Source organism: Suricata suricatta, chromosome X (assembly GCF_006229205.1).
Source record: "Suricata suricatta isolate VVHF042 chromosome X, meerkat_22Aug2017_6uvM2_HiC, whole genome shotgun sequence".
NCBI classification, from domain to species: Eukaryota; Metazoa; Chordata; class Mammalia; order Carnivora; family Herpestidae; genus Suricata; species Suricata suricatta.
Genome location: NC_043717.1, coordinates 52,785,482 through 52,805,217, shown reverse-complemented (window position 1 = coordinate 52,805,217; position 19,736 = coordinate 52,785,482). Strand labels below are relative to the sequence as shown.

At 42.2% G+C, this 19,736-nt stretch overlaps 1 protein-coding gene across 4 annotated transcripts in view; it reads left to right on the top strand.

The window, feature by feature from the left end:
* The window catches only part of HDAC8 (histone deacetylase 8), a 225,820-nt gene extending 208,482 nt beyond the window's left edge, over positions 1-17,338 (top strand). For all 4 annotated transcript variants that reach the window (XM_029929839.1, XM_029929836.1, XM_029929834.1 and 1 more), the window contains one exon: positions 17,065-17,338. In XM_029929839.1, the coding sequence (XP_029785699.1) occupies positions 17,065-17,087 (23 nt within the window). In that variant the 3' untranslated portion in view covers positions 17,088-17,338. The remainder of the gene's footprint in view (positions 1-17,064) is intronic.
* Positions 17,339-19,736: the final 2,398 nt, after the last annotated feature.

Here is a 19,736-nt window from a genome sequence, read left to right as displayed (position 1 = left end):
TTGACCATTACTTTCTTGCACGACCTGAAGCATATTTTACCACCTGCTTCTGTCCTCCATGGATTTTGATGAGATAACTACTGTCATTTGAATATCTTTCCCTTAAAGTAAGGCTTGGTTTCTATTTTGCTGCTTTCCAGACTTTTTTTTTTTAACTTTTCAGGAATTTTATTATGATGGGTCTTGGTGTGGATATCTTTGGATTTATCCCATTTGGAGTTCGGTCAGATTCTTGATTCTGTGGGTTTATATCTTTTGCCAAATTTGGGGAATCATTAGCTATTACTTCTTCAAATTCTTTTTCAGTCCCATTCTCTTTCTCCTTGCCCTCTGAGACTTTGGTGACATGAATGTTAGATCTTTTATCACAGTTCCACATGATCCCTGAGGTTCTTCTTATTTTCACAGACTATTTTTTGTCTTTTGTCCAAATTGGGTAATTTCTATTGTTCTATATGCCAATTTACTAATTTTCCTCCCCTAGTCCTCTCCATTGTGCTGTGAAATCCATTTGTTGGGCTTTTCTTTCACTGTATATATTTACAGTTCTAAAATTTCCATTTAGTTTTTCTTTATTTTGTCTATTTCTTTGCTGACTTATTTTTTCAAGCATATTCATACTTGCTCAGTGAAGTATTTTTATGATGACCCTTTTAAACTCCTTGTCAGATATTTCCAGCATCTATGTCATCTCTATGTTGGCATCCGTTGATTGTCTTTTTCCCATTCAAGTTGATAGTTTCCTGTTTCTTAGTATGAGTGATTTTCTATTGTATCCTGAACTTTTAAAATATTTTTATGAAATCTGCATCTTATTTAAATCTTCTGTTTTAGCAAGCTTCCTCTAAAATGCTGGCAGAGGAGGGGGCACCACTCCATTATTTCCAGGTGGGCATAAAAATCTAGGTTCCCCACTCAGTTGCTATTGACAGCCTAGGGAAAGGTGGGGCACCTCACTACTGCTGTACCGGAGTGGAAATTCAGGCTCCCCATTAGAACTCCACCGAAACCACCCTGGCTGGGAATGGGAGTAGCACCTTGTTACTGCTCTCCATGTGGTCTCTAATGATGGCAATGAGTAGGCCTCCCTGCCATTGGGATAAAATTTTGGCCTTCCACTTTGCCTTTTCTGAAGCCTATCCTAGGGTAGAAGGGGAGCCTGTAACTGCTAAGCTAATTTTTTATTTCAATGTTTCATACACTACTCTCCACTGTGTATGAAGTAGCACCTTGTTACTGCTCCCTCTGGGGTCTCTAATGATAACACCAAATACGTATTTGGAGTTAATATGTGTCAGGCACTATTCTGGGGCACTGGTGATTAGGTTGTAAATAGGACAGGTAAAGGTCTTGCCCATCATGGAGCTTATATTCTAGTGGAGAAGATAGACAATAAACAAATGAATAAATATTTAATGTTGGTTACTGATAAATTCCAATGGGGTGCTATTTTAGATAGGTGGTCAGTAAAGGCTTCCCTGAAGAGGTGACATTTGGAAATAGACCTTAATGAAGTAAGGGAAGGAGCTTTGCAAAAATTGGGGTGAAAAACATTCTAGATGAAGAAAAGAACAAGACCAAAGACCCTAAGGCAGGAATGGATTTGGTGTGTTTAATGTACAGTTGACCCTTAAACAATGTGACAGTTAGGGACACCAATCCCCTACATACTTGAAAAAAACCTACATATAACTTTTGTTTGTTTTGTTTTGTTTTTTATTTTTGTCGTTGTTTGGTTTTTGGTGTCCCTGGGTGAGCACAAATGCAAAAATGTAACTACCAATAGCCTACTATTGACCATAAAACTTACTGAAATATAAATAGTTGATTAACATATATTTTGTATATATATTGTATACTGCATTCCTTTTTCCTTTTTTAAGTTATTATTTTAATTCCCATTAGTTAACATACAGTATTATATTAGTGTCAGGTGTACAATATAGTGATTCAACACTTCCATACATCACCTGGTGCTCATCACAAGTGTACTTCATAATTCCCATCACTTATTTAACCCAGGCCCCACCCACCTCCCCTTTGATAACCATTAGTTTGTTCTCTCTAATTAAGTCCATTTCTTGATTTCTCTCTGTATATCTTCTTTCCCTTTGCTCATTTGTTGTGTTTCTTAAATTCCACATATGAATGAAATCATACTTGAAATTATATTTATCTTTCTCTGACTGACTTATTTTGCTTGGCATTATACTCTCTAGCTTTATCCATGTTGTTGCACATGGCAAGATTTCATCCTTTTATATAGGCTGAATAGTATTCATATATATATACATATATATATATATATATATATATCACATATTTTTATCCATTATTCAATTGATGGATGCTTGGGCTTCTTCCATATCTTGGCTATTGTAAATAATGCTGCTATAAACATGGAGGTGCGTTTATCCCTTTAAATTAGTGTTTTTGTATTCTTAAAAAAAGTAAGGTAGAGAAAATAAAACATTATTACAAAAATCACAAGAAAGAGGAAATACAGAAGTGCCTGGGTGGCTCAGTTGGTTAAGCATCCGACATTGGCTCAGGTCATGATCTCAAGGTTCATGAAGTTGACCTCAGCATTGGGCTCTGCATTGACAGCACAGAGCCTGCTTAGGATTCTCTGTCTCCCTCGCACTCTCTGCCCCTTCCCCACTCTCTATCTATCTCTTTCTCTCTCAAAAATAAATGAACATATAAAATATGAAAGAGGAGGGGCGCCTGGGTGGCTCAGTCGGTTGAGCGGCTGACTTCAGTTCAGGTCACAATGTCGCAGTTTGTGGGTTGGAGCCCTGCGTCCGGCTCTGTGCTGACAGCTCAGAGCCTGAAGCCTGCTTCGGATTCTGTGTCTCCTTCTCTCTCTGCCCTTCTTCACGCTCTATCTCTGTTTCTCAAAGATAAATAAATACTAAAAAAATTATTTAAAAAATAAAATAAGAAAGGAAATACATTTACAGTATTTTACTTTTAAAAATCCATGTATAATTGGACCCAAGCTCTTCAAATCCATGTTATTCCAGGGTCAACTGTACATGTTTTAATGTGTATTGGAAAGAAATATAACTATCACATCAAACTCTGATGATTTCACAGGTATCACTGCTTAGGATAAAGTTAAGTTGGTTTTTTTTTTAAAGCAGTTGGTATAAAAGAGATTTCCACAAAAGTGGTATGTAAATATGACAAATTTCTTGACAGTATTGAATTTTGGGAAGCAAATCTGTCTCTGAGGTAGATAATGTTATTAGCTCCATTTAACAGATGAGAGAACAGAGGCTTAGGAAGATGGATTAGCTTCAGCAAGTTTAGAGCAAGTGAGGGAACTGGGATTCCACATGAGAAACTGAAGGTCATGACCAATGTTTAGAAGAGAAAATACAGAATTTTCCTTTTTCCTGGTGGAGGCCTCTAATGTGTTTGATTTTTTTTCTGTTTGCCCAAAGTACATGCCTAAAACAATTATATCAGTTATTCTTCTCCAGGTTTTAGCTCTAAAATAAGCAAGAGACAAGAGTGCCTAGGTGGTTCAGTCAGATGAGCATCCAACTCTTGATTTAGGCTCAGGTTATGATCCCAGGGTCATGGGATCAAGCCCCACATTGGGCTTCACAGTGAAGTGGAGTCTGCTTGGGAGTCTCTCTTTCCCTCTGACCCCTCTCCCCCACTCATGCTCTCTCTCTAAAATAAATTTTAAAAGTTTTTCAATGTTTATTTTGAGAGAGAGAGAGAGAGAGAGAGAGCGCGAGCACGATGAGGGGCGGGGCAGAGAGAGACAGGGAGACACAGAATCTGCAGCAGGCTCCAGGCTCTGAGCTGTCAGCACAGAGCCCGATGCAGGGCTTGAACTCATGAACTGTGAGATCATGACCTGAGCCAAAGTCAGACACTCAACCAACTGAGCCACCCAGGCGCCCCTCTCTAAAATAAATTTTTAAGAAATAAAATAATCAAGGGACAAAAGAGAGGTCAGAACTTATTAGAGAGAAGGCTCTTATCTATTGAGAATAGCTTAGGGTTGCTGGAGGCAATGTGGTAGGGGCTGGGCTAAACAGGTGCTAGGGATTGAGGAGGGCACTTGCGATGAACACTGGGTATTACATGTATGTGATGAACCACTAAATTTTACTCCTGAAACTCACATTACACTATATATTATGTAACTGTAATTTAAGTAAAAACTTGGAACATTAAAAGAATAAAATAAACTGCATTTTTCTGTTTTAAAAAAGAACTTACTAGAGAAAATACGGTAAATCTGGAATGCGTTAGTGTTGAAAATTCCCTCAATCTACCTGGAGGCCCTGTCACCAACCGAGATTCAGGTGCTGTCTTCAGCATAGCTGCCCAATCCAGCAGTGCTGACAGGTATCTTATGCCAGAGTAAACAGGCCCAGCGTCTCCGGCCTCGGTGCTGAGGGACACTATTTGCAGGACTCTCACCACGAAGTTCCAGGGGCAGCTCCACAGACATCCCATCCCATGGACTCCTCTGCTGTACCTGGACAGGGATATCTGCAAGCTACACTCAGGCCACCAAAGGAGCTCTCAGTGTTTGGAGAAAGAGCAGCATCTTTATAGGTTTCTGGTTTACCCACGTCCTTCTGCCTCCGTGCAGCTCCAAGCATATTTTGGAGGGAGATTTCATAAAGACTTCGAAGTTAAGTTAGAATTTCAAGTCTATTGTGACATGCAGATTAGTCCTGCTTGCCCGTTGGCAGCAATGCAGCTGAAGTGCCTAGAGACGGGCCATAAAATGAAAACATCAAAGTGATTAAATGTGCCCAAAGAGCATAATTGAGTGCATGAATAAGAGAAAATAAAACAAATTGATTTTCTCCAGTGCCAGAAAAACAGAATAATTGAGAACAAAATAATAGACTTTGAAGTAATCAAAGTGAGGAATGTACCACAGTGACATAGAAACAGCCAGTTGTGGGGGAGATATATTGTGTTTCTGTTATCATTTTTACAACTTTAATTTCATTAGCTAATAAATACAAATCAATTGAAAAATCAGTCAACCAGAGAGGAGGCAGTCCCAAGCCAAGATTTTATTCACATCTCTAAAACAGGCTGAGGCAGTTCCTTAATCTATTTTCATAGGCGCACATATCCCCCATGAGCTGGAAAACAAGTTCTGGGAGGCCTCTCTGCTTTGGAGGTGATGCTGTTCTCTTCTGCCAGTCACTTTCCACATATAAGTTTACAGATTCGACTTTCAAAAGGGTCACTTTTATATCCCGCCAAAATTTCCAACAGAATTGCCTGAGTACGGAATCTTGCTTTACAAAGACGACGTTTTCATGGCACTGACCAACACCTATGGTCTTTGCACTGGGTCTTTCTGAATTTGTGCTGTGGTGGCATTGGCAGGTCCAGCAGCAACTGTGGGATTACAGGCTGCTCTTCAATACTGATGAGCATCTGTGGCTCACTGCTACCATGGTCATCACCCCACCCACGCACATATGTGTGTGCACACTACATGAACCTCTAATCAAAAACCCAGAAAACCCAGCAAGAGTATACCACCCTTTTGGTTTCCAGCCTGGCAGCCATGATGCTGGGGAGGATCAGGGAAGGGAAGCTGGGCTTGGAGACTTCTCATGCTGACGGTAGCAACAGAGCACTGGGGACAGCAAGCTGTGCTGGGACTGGGTGTTGGAACATCACAGAGCAAACACGAGATCAATGCAGAACTATTTTTATGGCTCCTCCAAGAAAAGAATCCATTCACCCTACTTCTTAGCTGTTCATGGCAGGGCTCAGTGGCCCTTCACCTCAGGATCTGAGTGGTGGCTAATGTGACTCGGATTGCAGTTTTTCCTTTCACAGACCCTTGAGCTGCTTGGGCAGCTGTTGGCACTTCCAGATGTTCATGGCACACCCTACCTTCAGGGCTCCACAGTTAGCAGCCATGCCTTTGGCTCCAGTAAAGGTCTTTGGGACTATTGGGACTGTAAACCAGGGTGAACAGAAGGAGTAGGCAGTGCTGAGACTGGCACTACTTGCTGGCTCAATCAGGATGGCATGGTTAATAGATTGTGCCTGCAATTTGTGCTGGAAAGTTTATCTTACAGGAAGTACCTAGATGCTGAAAGGAGTCTCTCTGACCTGGTGGCATCTGAGGCCTAATTGTGATGTGCCTTGAGGTAAACAGGGAATGTTAGCATTTAGCTTCTTTGTGCAAGAGAAGAAGAGTTTATCCTCAGTACAGGCCTAAAATCCCATCGTCCATTTCCCATTGGTGTTTGGGTGGAGCAAAATGGAGCAAATGGATTTCACAACTCTGAAGCGTTACACAGATGTAAGTCTGTATTATTATTCCTGCCACTGCTATTCCCATTATCCTGGATTTCCCAGCACAGAATTTCTGTCTGAAAAAGAAATATGGAGAAAGCACTTGGACCAAGGAACCTGGAGCTGTGACTCCAAAACGGCTGGGAGGCATTGCCCAGCCCAGCAGATAAAGCACTCCAGGCCAAGCTCCACAGGCTGGCTGGCAGACAAGCAGCCCACTCTGTGATGTCACCTCTACAGTTACTTGTGCTTATCCCTCCACATGAAGCCAGCAGATTTGGGCCTAGAAGGGGAGAAAAAAATGAATCATAAGCTATTTTAGAAATTGCTTCAGTTCTGTTTGAGACTGTAGTAGTCCCTTGCAAACTAAGACCAGAAGCTTGGTGGGATTAATCCACAGCCTCAGGTTCTAATTCAGGTCATAGGCCAACAAGTGGTAATTGTCATTGAAAGTCTTTCTGATGACAGTAGGGATCTACATTCCAAGGCAAGATACAATTGACAATTAAGAGCTAAAATTAAATCATCCATCCATATCAGCACATATCCAAGGCTTCATAGAAATGGTCTGTTCTGCCATTGTTTCCAGGTAGAGAGTGAGACCCTCAGGCATGGTTGGGAGGGTAGCGGCTGGGAAACTTCCTCTAACCCTAGACCATACTAGATGGGACTCATCCCCATCTTAAAATCGTTCAGAGGCTCCCCATAGCTTCTAGGGTAGGGTCATAGCCTTCTAGGTACTTGGGGATCTGGCCTCAGGCCATCCCTCCAATCTCATTGCCCCCCTTCCCTGACTCTCACCCTAGGCTCTGGCCACAAAAAATGTTGATGTTGCCTTTATATATGTCTGGAACATTCTCTCCTCCTTGCCTTTAAAGGTGCTGCCTCCTCTGTGAAGCCTTCCACACCCTTTCTTTATATGTCTTTGGCACTCTGTACAAACTGGTATTTTATTGCCTTATTATGGACTATGATATGTTTGCCTCCATATATACCTTCCTCACTAGACAGAGAACTTCTTGAGGACAAGAACTGTGTTTTGTTCTCCTCTGTGACCTCAGTACCCAGCACAGGGCGTAGCCCATCATAGATAGTAAAAGGCTTGTGAAATGAATGGACAGAGACAGGGACCAGATTGGGTTGAGGGAGCTGGATGTCAGGGCATGGGTGGGGTACATCCACGATTCTCAGATACTAGTGGCAGCAAAACAGCCTGGGCACCAAGCTGTTAAAGAGCAATCCCTACAATGACTTTTCCCAAAATGTGCCTCACATACCTCTGTATGAGTGACAACTTGAGGTGACACAAAGACATCTTTCATCTTAATAAGTGTATTAATTTTACTGTATTTTAATGCTTATTTATTTTTGAGAGAGAAAGAGACAGATCACAAGCACGGGAGGGACAGAGAGAGGGAGACACAGAATCCGAAGCAGGCTCCAGGCTCTGAGCTGTCAGCACAGAGCCAGACGTGGGGCTCGAACCCACTAACTGTGAGGTCATGACCTGAACCAAAGTTGGATGCTTAATCAACTGATCCAGCCAGACACCCCTAATGTATGTTTTAAAATGTACTAAGTACATCAAGTCTGTTGATGATGATGACGATTACTACCACTACTTAGGATAGATGATGCCCAAATAGGTATTAAAATTTTTTAAGTGGAAAAAAAATTTTTTAAGTGAACTGATATGAAGAAAAATATTGTCACTATCCATATAGATGTTGAATAAATATAACAACATACCTGAAAGAGGTACCCATATAATGGAAGTTTGGAAAACACTTTTCAACAGTCCCAAATTTACTTCTTTGTTCCTCTGTGGTGCCATTCGACTTCCAAGTACTCTGGGATCACCCCAACATTCCTCCAAACTGCTCTTCAGAACTGATGGTCTTCAGAACTCACTTGTCACTTAGCTTGGTGGCATATATGCTCCTTTTGTGAGCACATGTTGGCTATCCCCGACTACATTTATAAGAGGCTTAAGAGACCAAGGTTTAAGCCTCTGTGAACTAAATAGGAAAGTGCTTTATCAGCTGCCCTATAGCTCTACAGATGTCCATTTTTTCAATGACTATTTATTGGGCACCTATTATGTGCCAGGCAGTGTTGAGGGTGCTAACAGTAGGGTGATGAACAAGACAGACAAGGGTCCTGCCTTCATACAGGTCATGAGGGGATAAAAACACAATCAAATGAACACACAAGATGCTTTCAGTGTGCTACGTGCATTGAAGAAAAGAAAACACAATAATGTGACAGAAAATTAGTGACAAGGTGGGGGTGGCCACATAGCTTGGCATTCATAAAACCTCTCAGAGATGACTTTTGAATTTAGACCTAAATGATGAGAAGAGTCAGAAATGGGAATATCTAGGGACAGAGTATTCCAGGCAGAAGAACGGCAAGTGCAAAGAAGGGGAAAGACCTAAGGGGGAAAAATGACTCATGTGTTCTAGCAACACAAAGAAGCCCTATGTGGCTAGACCACAGTAAGTAAGAGGGTGATGGTAGCAGACAGAAGACAGGCACCAGAACCTTCAGGGCTTGGCAGCTAAGTAGTTTGGATTTTATTCCAATTGTGATTAGAAGCCATACAGGATTTTGAACATAGAAGTGATGTGGTATGACTTACGTTTTAACAAAATGCTCTGGCTGCTATATAGAGAATAGGCTGTAGGGAACAAAGATGGAAGCAGGGAGACCAATTTTGAGACCATTAGTGTTGTCCGTGTAAGAGGTGGTAGTGGTTTGGAGTAGAGTTAGAGCAGTGAAGGATGGAGGGAAGTGGGTAGACTTGGAACCTATTGTGGAGATAGAATTGACAGGGAGGTTGTAAATGAAGGAAGAAATACAGATGACCCCTAGTCAATGTCACAGAGAAAAAAAAAGCTCAAGGGAACTGTTCCATATCTGCGCTGTCCAGTATACTCACCATTAGCCACACATGGCCATTTAAATTGAAGTTAATTAAAATTAAATAGAATTTAAAATTCATCTCCTCACTTGCATTAACCATATTCCACCTGCTCAATAACCACATGTAACTAGTGGTTACCGTATTGGTCAGCATAGATATAGAACAGTTTCATCATAACAGGAAGTTCTATTGGACCATGCTGCTTTATATTTTAAAAAGTAAAGAATACAAGAATAAAAGGACAAGCCACAGACTAGGAGAAAGATTTGCAGAAAGCATATCTAATAAAGGACGGGTATCCAAAATATACAAAGAACTCTTAAAACTCAACAATAAGAAAACAATAACCCAGGGTGCCTAGGTGGCTCAGCCAGTTAAGCGTCCAACTCTCTTGGTTCTGGCTCAGGTCATGATCTTGCAATTCGTGAGTTTGAGCCCCACATCAGGCTCTGCACTGACAGCATGGAGTCTGCTTGAGATTCTCTCTCTCTCTCTCTCTCTCTCTCTCTCTCTCTCTCTCTCTCTTTCCCCCTCTGTCTCTGCCCCTCCCCTACTCACTATCTCTCTCTCAAAATAAATAAACATTTTTAAAAGAAGAAAACAATAACCTGATTAACAAATGGGCCAAAGACCTTAACAGACACCTCACCAAAGAAGATAGACAAATGGCAAGTACGTGTATGAAAATATGCTCAGTATCGTGTCACTACAGAACTGCAAATTAAAACAATAAGATACCACTACATGCCTATAAGAATACCTAAAAACCAAAACACTGACAGCACCAAATGCAGGTGAGGATGTGGAAAAACAGCAACTCTCATTTATTGCTGATGGGAATGCAAAATGATACAGCCACTTTGGAAGACAACTGGCAGGTTCTTCCAAAGTTCTTTTTAAGTTATTTATTTATTTTGAGAGAGAGGAAGAGAGAAAGACCTAAGCAGGCTCTGCACTGTCAGCACAGAACCCGACACGAGGCTTGAATCCACAAACCATGAGATCATGACCTGAGTGGAAACCTAGAATGAGACACTTAACTTACTGAGCCACCTAGCAGTCACACTCCTTGCTAGTTACTCAAGTAAGTTGGAAACTCATGTCCACCCCAAAACCGGCATATGAATATTTATAGCCACTTTATTCATAATTGCCAAAACTTGGGAGCAGCCAAGATGTCCCTCTGTAGATAAATGGATAAACAACTATGGTATATCCAGACAATGGAATACTTGTCAGTGCCAAAAACAAATGAACTCTCAAGCTACAAAAAGATGTGGAGGAAACTTAAATGCAATAGCTAAGCGAAGGAAGACAGTCTGTAAAGGCTACACACTGTATGATTCCAACCATATGACATTCTCAAACAGGCTAAACTACAGAGATAGTATAAAGCTCAGTGGGTGCCAGGTCTTTGGGGAAAGGAAGGGATGGATGAATAGATAAAGCACAGGATTTTCAGGGCAGTGAAGCTATTCTATGTGATACTCTAGTGGTGGATACATAACATAAAATACAGTTGAGGCGCCTGGGTGGCTCAGTCGGTTAAGCATTCGACTTAGGCTCAGGTCACAGTCTTGTGGTTCCTGGGTGGAAGGCCCATGTCAGCTCAGAGCCTGGAATCTGCTTTGGATTCTGAGTCTTTCTCTCTCTCTCTCTCTCTCTCTCTCTCTCTCTCTCTCTCTCTCTCTATGTGTGTGTGTGTCCCTCCTCCACTCACACTGTCTCTCAAAATAAATTTAAAAAAACATTATATACTTGTTCAAAATTCATAGAATTGTACAATATCGAGAGTGAACCTTAATGTAAACTATGGATTTTACTTAATAATAACGTGTCAATATTCATTCCTCAACTATAACAAATGTACTACACTAATGCAAAATGTTGATAATAGGGGAAACTGCCTGCCAGGGGAGGCAAGAGGCAGGAGGATATGAGAATTCTTGGTACTTTCTGCTCAGTTTTTCTGTAAACCTAAAACTGCCCTAAAAATAAAGTCTATTAATTTAAAAAAAAAAAAAGACTAAAGAAAGTGCTCACCAGCACCTACTGCCTGGCAAAGAATAAATGTAAATGTTTATTGAATAAATGCATGTACAAATGAGTCAGTTGATCAATGATTCAGTAGAACCCAGGCCTCCTGAGTCCTGCTTCAGTTCTCCTTCTTCTACATCAGAGATGGAATGATCATATAATTTCTTGTCCAAACTGAGATTTTGAGGGTGAAATGGGGTGTTGTAGGTGTAAGTCAGAATTGTCCCAGAGATAACCCAGACATCACAAACTAGGAGCCCATGAGCCACATCTTACCTCCAAAGTTGTCTTATTTGGCCTCACATATTGATATCTTTAAAAGTGTAAATCAATTTTCCACATTTAACACTGTGGAAACTTTGCATAAAAATGTGAATTTCCAGGGCACCTGATGGATTCAGTCAGGTAAGCATCCAACTCTTCTTTTTTAATGTTTTTATTCTTGAGAGAGAAAGATAGAGCATGAGCAAGGGAGAGGCAGGGAGAGAGGGAGACACAGAATCCAAAGCAGGCTCCAGGCTCTGATCTGTCAACACAGAGCCCGATGCCGGGCTTGAACCCTCGAACTGTGAGATCATGCTGAGCCAAGGTTGGAGGCTTCACCAACGGAACCACCCAGGCATCTCTCCCCCCCTTTTTTTTAAGCATCCAACTCTTGATTTCAACTCAGATCAGGATCTCACAGTTTGTGAGTTCAAGCCCCCACATCAGGCTCTGCATTGACAGCACAAAGTCTGCTTGGGATTCTCTCATTTTCTCCCCCTCTCTCTCTGTGCCTCTTTCTCTCTGTCTCTCTCTCAAAATAAATAAACTTTTTTAAAATGAGAACTTTTGATCTCCCTTGGAAAATGGAGAAATCTGGTCACACTGGGCCCAACTTCCTGCTCAGTAGTAAATGTGTGGGACTGGGTAGCAGCTGCCTCTTTTGTGAATATGTACCTTCCTCTTTGCCACAAACCACACCATTCCCTGTTGCATCTCCTACTATAGGCCAGATGTGAATTTCCATTTATCATCTCACATACGATGTTTTGGTTGTGTTTTCCTTTGTAATAGAGTTAGGAAAAAAAGGGAACTATTGCTTATACTCAGGTCATGATTGAAAATAAGAAAAAGAACAAAGGATCAAGAAGCCTCCATAAGTCTTGCCCCCAATATGCTTTACTCACATACAGTACATTTTTGACCTCTATAAGCATTTGCATTTGCTTCCTCTGGTCTGTACTTTGTCTCCCCAGGCCCCAGACCATTGTGGCCTTTAGAATTTTCTCAGGCCGCCACCCACTGCTGGAAAAGCTAAATGTGAGGGGGAAATAATGGGCATTATTTAAGCTTACATTTTTATTGTTACCCAAACTCAATATTGTTCATCATCAACTTTTGATGGAAATTATTTCTGTTGTTTTTCTTAATTGCCTCCAAATGTAACTGGAGAGTGAGACAGAACAGCAGAGAATACGGCACCTACCTTTCCTTTTTGTGAACGTGTATTGGAATACCCAGACATGAAATTGTGTTTATCCATGCATTTGCTCATTCATCAAGCTCTGGCTACACTTACAGATGGAAGGACCCGTAGCTTCAGCATCAGAATTCCCTATAGGTTTTCCTCAGTAGAGGCAACAATACAAGCAAAGACCCACATGGAGATGGGAAAGTATGGATGGGGTAAATTTAAGCTAAGGGGTGGGACTTCATTCATAGGTAGTGAGGAGCTGCTGAAGGATTTTTGGAGCAAAGGGGGAATGTGAACACAGCTACCAATGGTGTGTGGGACAGCTCCAGAGGCAGGGGAAGCAGTTAAAGAAGCTATTGCAGTGACCTGAGTGATAAGAGCTGTAATTAAGTTGGGGAAAGTGGAATAGAAAGGAGAAGACGGGTGGTTGAGGGAAGGGGCACGTGGGTGGCTCAGTTGGTTAAGTGTCTAACTTCAGCTCAGGTCATGATCTCACAGTCCATGTGTTTAAGCCCCGCGTCAGGCTCTGAGCTGATGGCACGGAACCTGGTTGAGATTCTGTCTCTCTCTCCTTTTCTCTCTCTGCCCCTCCCCTGCTCTAGTTCTCTCTGTCTCAAAATAAATAAATAAACATTTTTTAAAAAGCAAGGAGAGGACAGAGTTGAGAGGCACCTTGAGATAAGACTTAGCAACTCATTAGATGTGGAGGAAGCTTGAACCAAGAGATGAAGAATTAAAGATTATCCAGAGATGATGAGCCTAGGGGTTTAAAACACCAAAAATGTCATCCAAAAGATTAAAGTTTATTTTGCAACAGTTAAGAGAACAAAAAGAAGTTACATATTGAGATAAAATATTTTCAAATCATGCAACTAATGACAGATTTGAATCTAGAATATATAAAGAATTCTCCAAACTCAACAGTAAAAAAAAAAAAATCTAATCAGCAAAAGACTGGAAGGGGATATACAGACCACAAATAAGTACATGAAAAGATGTTCATCATCATTCGCCTTTAAGAAAATGCAACTTGAGACCACAGTGAAAGATCTCTACACACCTATAGGAATGGCCAAAATAAAATCTAGTGACACCACCAAATGTTGACATAAATGCTGAGAACCTACATCCCTTATACATTGCTGGTGGAAATGCACAATGGTATGACCCCTCTAGAAAATAGTTTGACAGTTACTTATCAAACCAAACATGCAACTACCATATGATCCAGCAATTGCACTCTTGGGCATTTATCCCAGAGAAATGAAAACTATGTTCACACAAAAACTTCTACATAGATGTCCATAGCAGCTTTATGTGTAATAGCCCCAAACTGCAGATGCCCTTCAATGGGTGATGCACACTCTGGTGCATCCAGACCGTGGAATCCTACTCTACAGTAAAAAGGAACAAACTTAACATACAAGAACCTGAACGAATCTTAAGGGCCATATGCTGAACGAAGAAAGCCAATCTCAGGGGCGCCTGGGGGGCTCAGTCGGTTAAACGTCCAGCTTTGGCTCAGGTCATGACCTTGTGGTTTGGGAGTTTGAGCCCTGCATCAGACTCTGTGCTGACAGCTCAGAGCCTGGAGCCTGGTTTGGATATGTGTTTCCCTCTCTCTCTGCCCCTCTACCACTCTATGTCTCTCTCAAAAATAAATAAGCATTTAAAAAATTTTTTTAAAAAGAAAGCCAATCTCTAAAGGACATATACAAAATTATAGAACTGTAAATCAGATTAATGACTGTTAGGGGTTAGAGATTAGGGGGGAGTTACTGTAACAAGGTAGCATGAGGGACATCTTTATGGTGATGGGATAATATTCTGTATCTTCCTGTGGTGGGGATAACACAAACCTACATGTGATAAAACTGCATCGAACTGTACATTTACAGACATAGACACATACGCACACACATGTATGCATGTAAAACTGGTGAAATCTGAATGTGGCCTGTGAATTGTACCAATGTCAGTTTCCTGAGTTGGATATTTAAATAATCATTATGAAATATGTTGCCACTTGGAGAAACTCATTGAAGGGTACCTCTTGGTATTTTTTTGCAACTTCCGATAAGTCTATATCATAATTGCAAAATTAAAAAGTTAAGTGCCCCCCCAAAAGGAATAAGTTGTTGATACACCTAAACGTTGCATGACACACAAAGGCAGTGTGCTACATGAAGTAAGCCAATCATAAAAGGTTATATACTGTCTTTTTTTTGTTGTTAATGTTTATTTTTAGAAAGAGAGAGATAGAGCACAAACAGGGGAGGGCAGAGAGAAAGACACACAGAATCCAAGGCAGGCTCCAGGCTCAGGGCTGTCAGCACAGAGCCCGACACAGGGCTCGAACCCACGGACTGTGAGATCATGACCTGAGCTGAAGTCGGATGCTTAACCGACTGAGCCACCCAGGTGCCCCTATACTGTTTTTATTCCATTTAGATGACATTCTCACAAAGACAACACATAGTGATGGAGAATAGGTCAGGGATTGCCAAGCGGTAAGATTGGAAGTAGAGGCTATGACTGCCAAGGGATCGCTTAGGGAATTTTAGAAGGTAATTGGACTATTCTGTGTCGTGAATCTATACATGTATTAAAAATCATAGAACTGCCCATGCAAATCAATTTTCTCTTTTTTTAATTTTCTTAATTTTTTTTTGAGAGAGAGGCACAGAGCACAAGTTGGGGAGGGGCAGGGGGAGAAGGAGACACATAATCTGAAGCAGGCTCAAGATTTTGAGCTGTCAGCACAGAGCCCAATGTGGGGCTTGAACTCAGGAACCACAGGATCATGACCTAAGCTGAAGTCTGATGCTCTTCTGACTGAGCCACCCAGGCACCCCAAATCAATTTTCTTACATGTTAAGTTAAAAATAAAACTAGAGTGGTGCCTGGGTGGCTCAGTCAGAAGAGCATGCAACTCTTGATCTCAGGGTTGTGAGTTTGAGGCCCGCATTGGGTGTAGAGATGTCTAAAAAAAAACAAAACAAAAACCCAATAAATGAATAAATAAATAAATAAATCTAGATAGGCAAGTGGGTGCTGATTTGTTTTTTCTTTCCTTCCTACCTCAATTTACTCAGCCATTTATTAGGAACCTGCTATGTGTGAGGCACTGTGCTAGCCTTTGGAGATCAATCAAAAGTAAGACAGCCCAGGGGTGCCTAAGTGGCTCAGTTGGTTAAGCTTCTGAGTCTTGATTGCAGCTCAGGTCATGATCTCATGGTTCATGGGATGATAAAGTTCTGTGTTATGCTCTGTGCTGACAGCATGAGAGCTCTCTCTCGCTCCCTCCCTCTCCCTCAAAATAAATAAATAAACTTAAAAAAAAGTAATACAGGAGCGCCTGGGTGGCTCTGTTGGTTAACCATCTGACTTCAGCTCAGGTCATGATCTCACAATTTGTGAGTTTGAGCCCCGCATCAGGGTCTGTGCTGACAGCTCAGAGCCTGGAGCCTGCTTAGGATTCTGTGTCTCCCTCTCTCTCTGCCCCTCCCTCGCTCGCACTCTGACTCTTTCTGTCCAAAATAAATATACATAGAAACTGTTTTTTTTTTCTAAGTAAGACAGCCCAGGTACCTGCCCTCATGGTGCATTCTTCCTGTTTCAGAGGAGAAGCTCTCAGTAGCGTCTGGAGCCCAGTGTTTGCCTGGGGAAGTGGGGCAAAAGGAACGCTGTGGAGAGACTAAGGATCAAATTTTTCATTCCCAGACCTCAGTCCTGTAGGATTTCAAGTGCTCACTTTTCCCTAAAAGATTCTTAGGCCTGAGTGGGGGGGAGGAGCAAGCCCCCAATTCATACTTCATAGGTCATCACAAGAGAAACTGCTAGAAGTGTTATGCTCTGCTAAGCCAGGAAGAAATGTTGAGGGTGGGGGAAGACTTGATGCAGTTAGTTAAGTGTGAATTCTGAAAAATTGCCTGTGTGTGTGTGTGTGTGTGTGTGTGTGTGTGTGTGTGTGTGTGGCTTGAATAATCATTTGTTTAGCGCATGACTTTGTGGATTGGCAATGGGGCTAGGCTCAGCTGGATTGTTCTTCTGCTGGTTTTGGCAGGGTTCACCCAGCACTGCAGTCAGCTGGCTGCCAAAGGTGTCACTCACTTGTCTGGTAGGTAACTGGTGGTCACCAGAGTAACCGAGCCATGTGTCTCTCACCATTCAATAGGCTAGCCTGGGCTTGTTTATATGTCGGGGTCCCTGTGTTCCCAGCAGCAGAAAGAGAACAAGTCCCCAAATGTGAATGCTTTAAAAAAAAAAAACAGCTTTATCGAGGTATAATTCACGTATGTTACCTGAATTTGAATTTTGTTTTCTCTCCTGTTTGCAGGGAATCTGAAGCATGTGGTCTAGTTGATGAAAAGAGGTCAGGTTTCCAGAGCTGAGGAGCAGTGCCTATAATGAAGACAGCGTGTTTATGCGAGAAGTGTGTGGAATTTGTAACTGCAGGAGAAATTTCGAAGAAATTACTTCCTGAAAATTTCCAAGGGGCACCAAGTGGCAGCTGGCCTCCTGGGGTGACGTAAGCAGGCACCCCAGAAGTCTCAACTAGGCCTAGGGGAAGAGAGAGATTTCCAGCATTTAAAGTGTTTATTTTTTAAAAACACACAAATGCCGTTTTTAATCTTTGAAAATTATTTTTGAGCAAGTTGGGGAGGGGGGATTTTTATTTTCTTAAAGGAGACATCAGAGGCTGGCAGAAAGCGTGAAGCTTGGGTCACTGGTTTGCTGGGTGAGGGAGCTGAGAGGCAGGCTTTGCACCTCAGGACCATCCAGATGGAGTCTTCAGGGGAGGGAGATGGGTCAGCAGACTGGGAGGTGGGGAGAAATCTACCTGTGTTGTTTTTAGGATTATGGATCTATTTTGTTTTTTAATAAAATCTTTGAAAACCTGTATCTTTGTCCCATCGTCCTCATTGTAAAGTGTCCCAGACAGCACACACAGTTCTGGACATTTCCTCTCACCGAAGGATCGAGAATAACCCTGCTGCTTCCAAGGTTTGTTCTGGTCCAGCCTGGGAAGCTGACTCTGCATGCCAGATCCTCGACCCCTCCCTGAGGAACCCGTGTGTTCCCTCTAAGTCCTGGGAACAGATAGGTCCAAGCTGTCCTGTGCCTGGGGCCCATCCAGCACTCAAGGGAAGACAGGCACAGCAACCCACTGGTCCCCTAGGGAGGAGCTATTCCCCTCCTGGGGAGCCCTTCTGGGATGGGAAGGGTAGGCGGCTTGCAGATCTAAGGAGGCGCATTTTGATGGATAGTGAGGATACTTCCTGTCAAGTGTAGATAATCAGCACACTAGATTGTAATTCGATACAATTGTTACTGTAATCTGGGGATCAGAGGGAGTGAAGGTGGCAAAATAAGGATGGGAAATAACCAAAGAGAGAGAGAGAGAGGGAGAGAGAGAGTGTGTGTGCGCTGCAGTAAAAGGGACAGCAAAACATCATGATTTCATTATTTGATTCACCAAATATTTATGAAGCTCTCCCCACTCCTGGGACTGGGATAGGAGAAAAGAACGCAGCCCCATCCTGGCCATCTGGGAACTGCCAGACCGGGCAAAGGAGGACGGAAAAAACAAGATCTTGACCTATTTATCGCTCTGCTACCAGCATGAATCCAGAGGTGTGCGAGCGTTGAGGAAGGAGCCATTCGCCTGGCTAGCACAGCATCCCGGAGTGTTTCAAGGCGGGTGATATCTGAGCCTGGCATCGTCGTTCTATTTCTCCAGACCTTGGAGAGGGGGATGGGCACTCCGCAGAAGGGAGTGGAAAAAGCCTTGACCTGTAACCACGATGGGAATAGCCAAGCTTTTATTAAAGAGCATTGGGGCCCCTGGCTGGCTAGGAATACCAGTCACTCCAAATGCCCACTATTCTAATTATACATGGTCAGTTTAAGGACAGTTTTACTTATACCCAAAAGAAGGGGGATTTTAAGAAAAATAGGAGGGGGGAAGGCACTGAATGGGGCAGGTGGGGCTAGGGGAGGCCAAAGAAGGTAAAATGGGAAGTTTGAATTCCAAGCCAGCAAGAGACCACCCAGCAAGGTTTGTTGTCTCAAAGGCTTGCTTAATCCGGTTGCAGGATTAGGGGGGACCCCCTATCCCAGTCCTTTCTAAGGGATCCACGTCCAAAGCCATCATCCAAATTCCTGGGAAGGCCAAATGCTAGTGCTCCATTTTCCTTTCAAGGAGAACAGACCTGAGCGAAAAGGAACTTTTTTCCACTGGACAGCCAACGCCACTTTCTCCTCAGCTTAACTAACTGCTGCTGTCTGAGCACGACCTCTGACAGCACGAGAGCAAGCTGTAGAACCGACCCACTGCTGGGTGTCCCAGAGGCCAGGCCTGTTCCCGACAGTGCACCACCTCAATGGCCTTCAGGATTCCTTTTTATTTGATCCTTGTTGAAAACTTTAGGCTAGGGGCGCCTGGATCGTTCAGTCAGTGGATGTAGGGCTCAAGCTCACAAACCACAAGATCATGACCTGAGTCAAAGTCAGGTGCTTAAGTGACTGAGCCACCCAGGCACCCCAGAATCATTTCAAATTTTTCAAAATTAAAATTAAAATATCGAAAGGTGGACGCAGCATTCACAAAATCAGCAAGACAGATTAAGAGTTGCTCCGCAGCATGTAAAGTCATCAAATTGTACACATTAAACATGTGCAGCTTTTAGTGTAACAGTTATACCTCAATAAATTCTAAAAACAATTATTCTGCTTAGAATTATCATAAGTGTCTAAGGGTAAAAACAACTGAAAGAAAATAACACCAAGATATTCACCGAAGTAGGCTTCTGTGGAAGAGAGAGGTGTAAAGATGGTTTAACTTTTGTTCCTTCTACTTTTCAATATTTTCCAGATTTTCTCTACTAAGGACATTCTAGTTTTTTAATTGGGAAAAACACCTTTAAAAAAAAAAAAAAGAACTGATCTGCATGGAAAGTTCCAGATCAAAGTAAATTCAAGACACCCACTGAGGAATAGTTTGTGCTC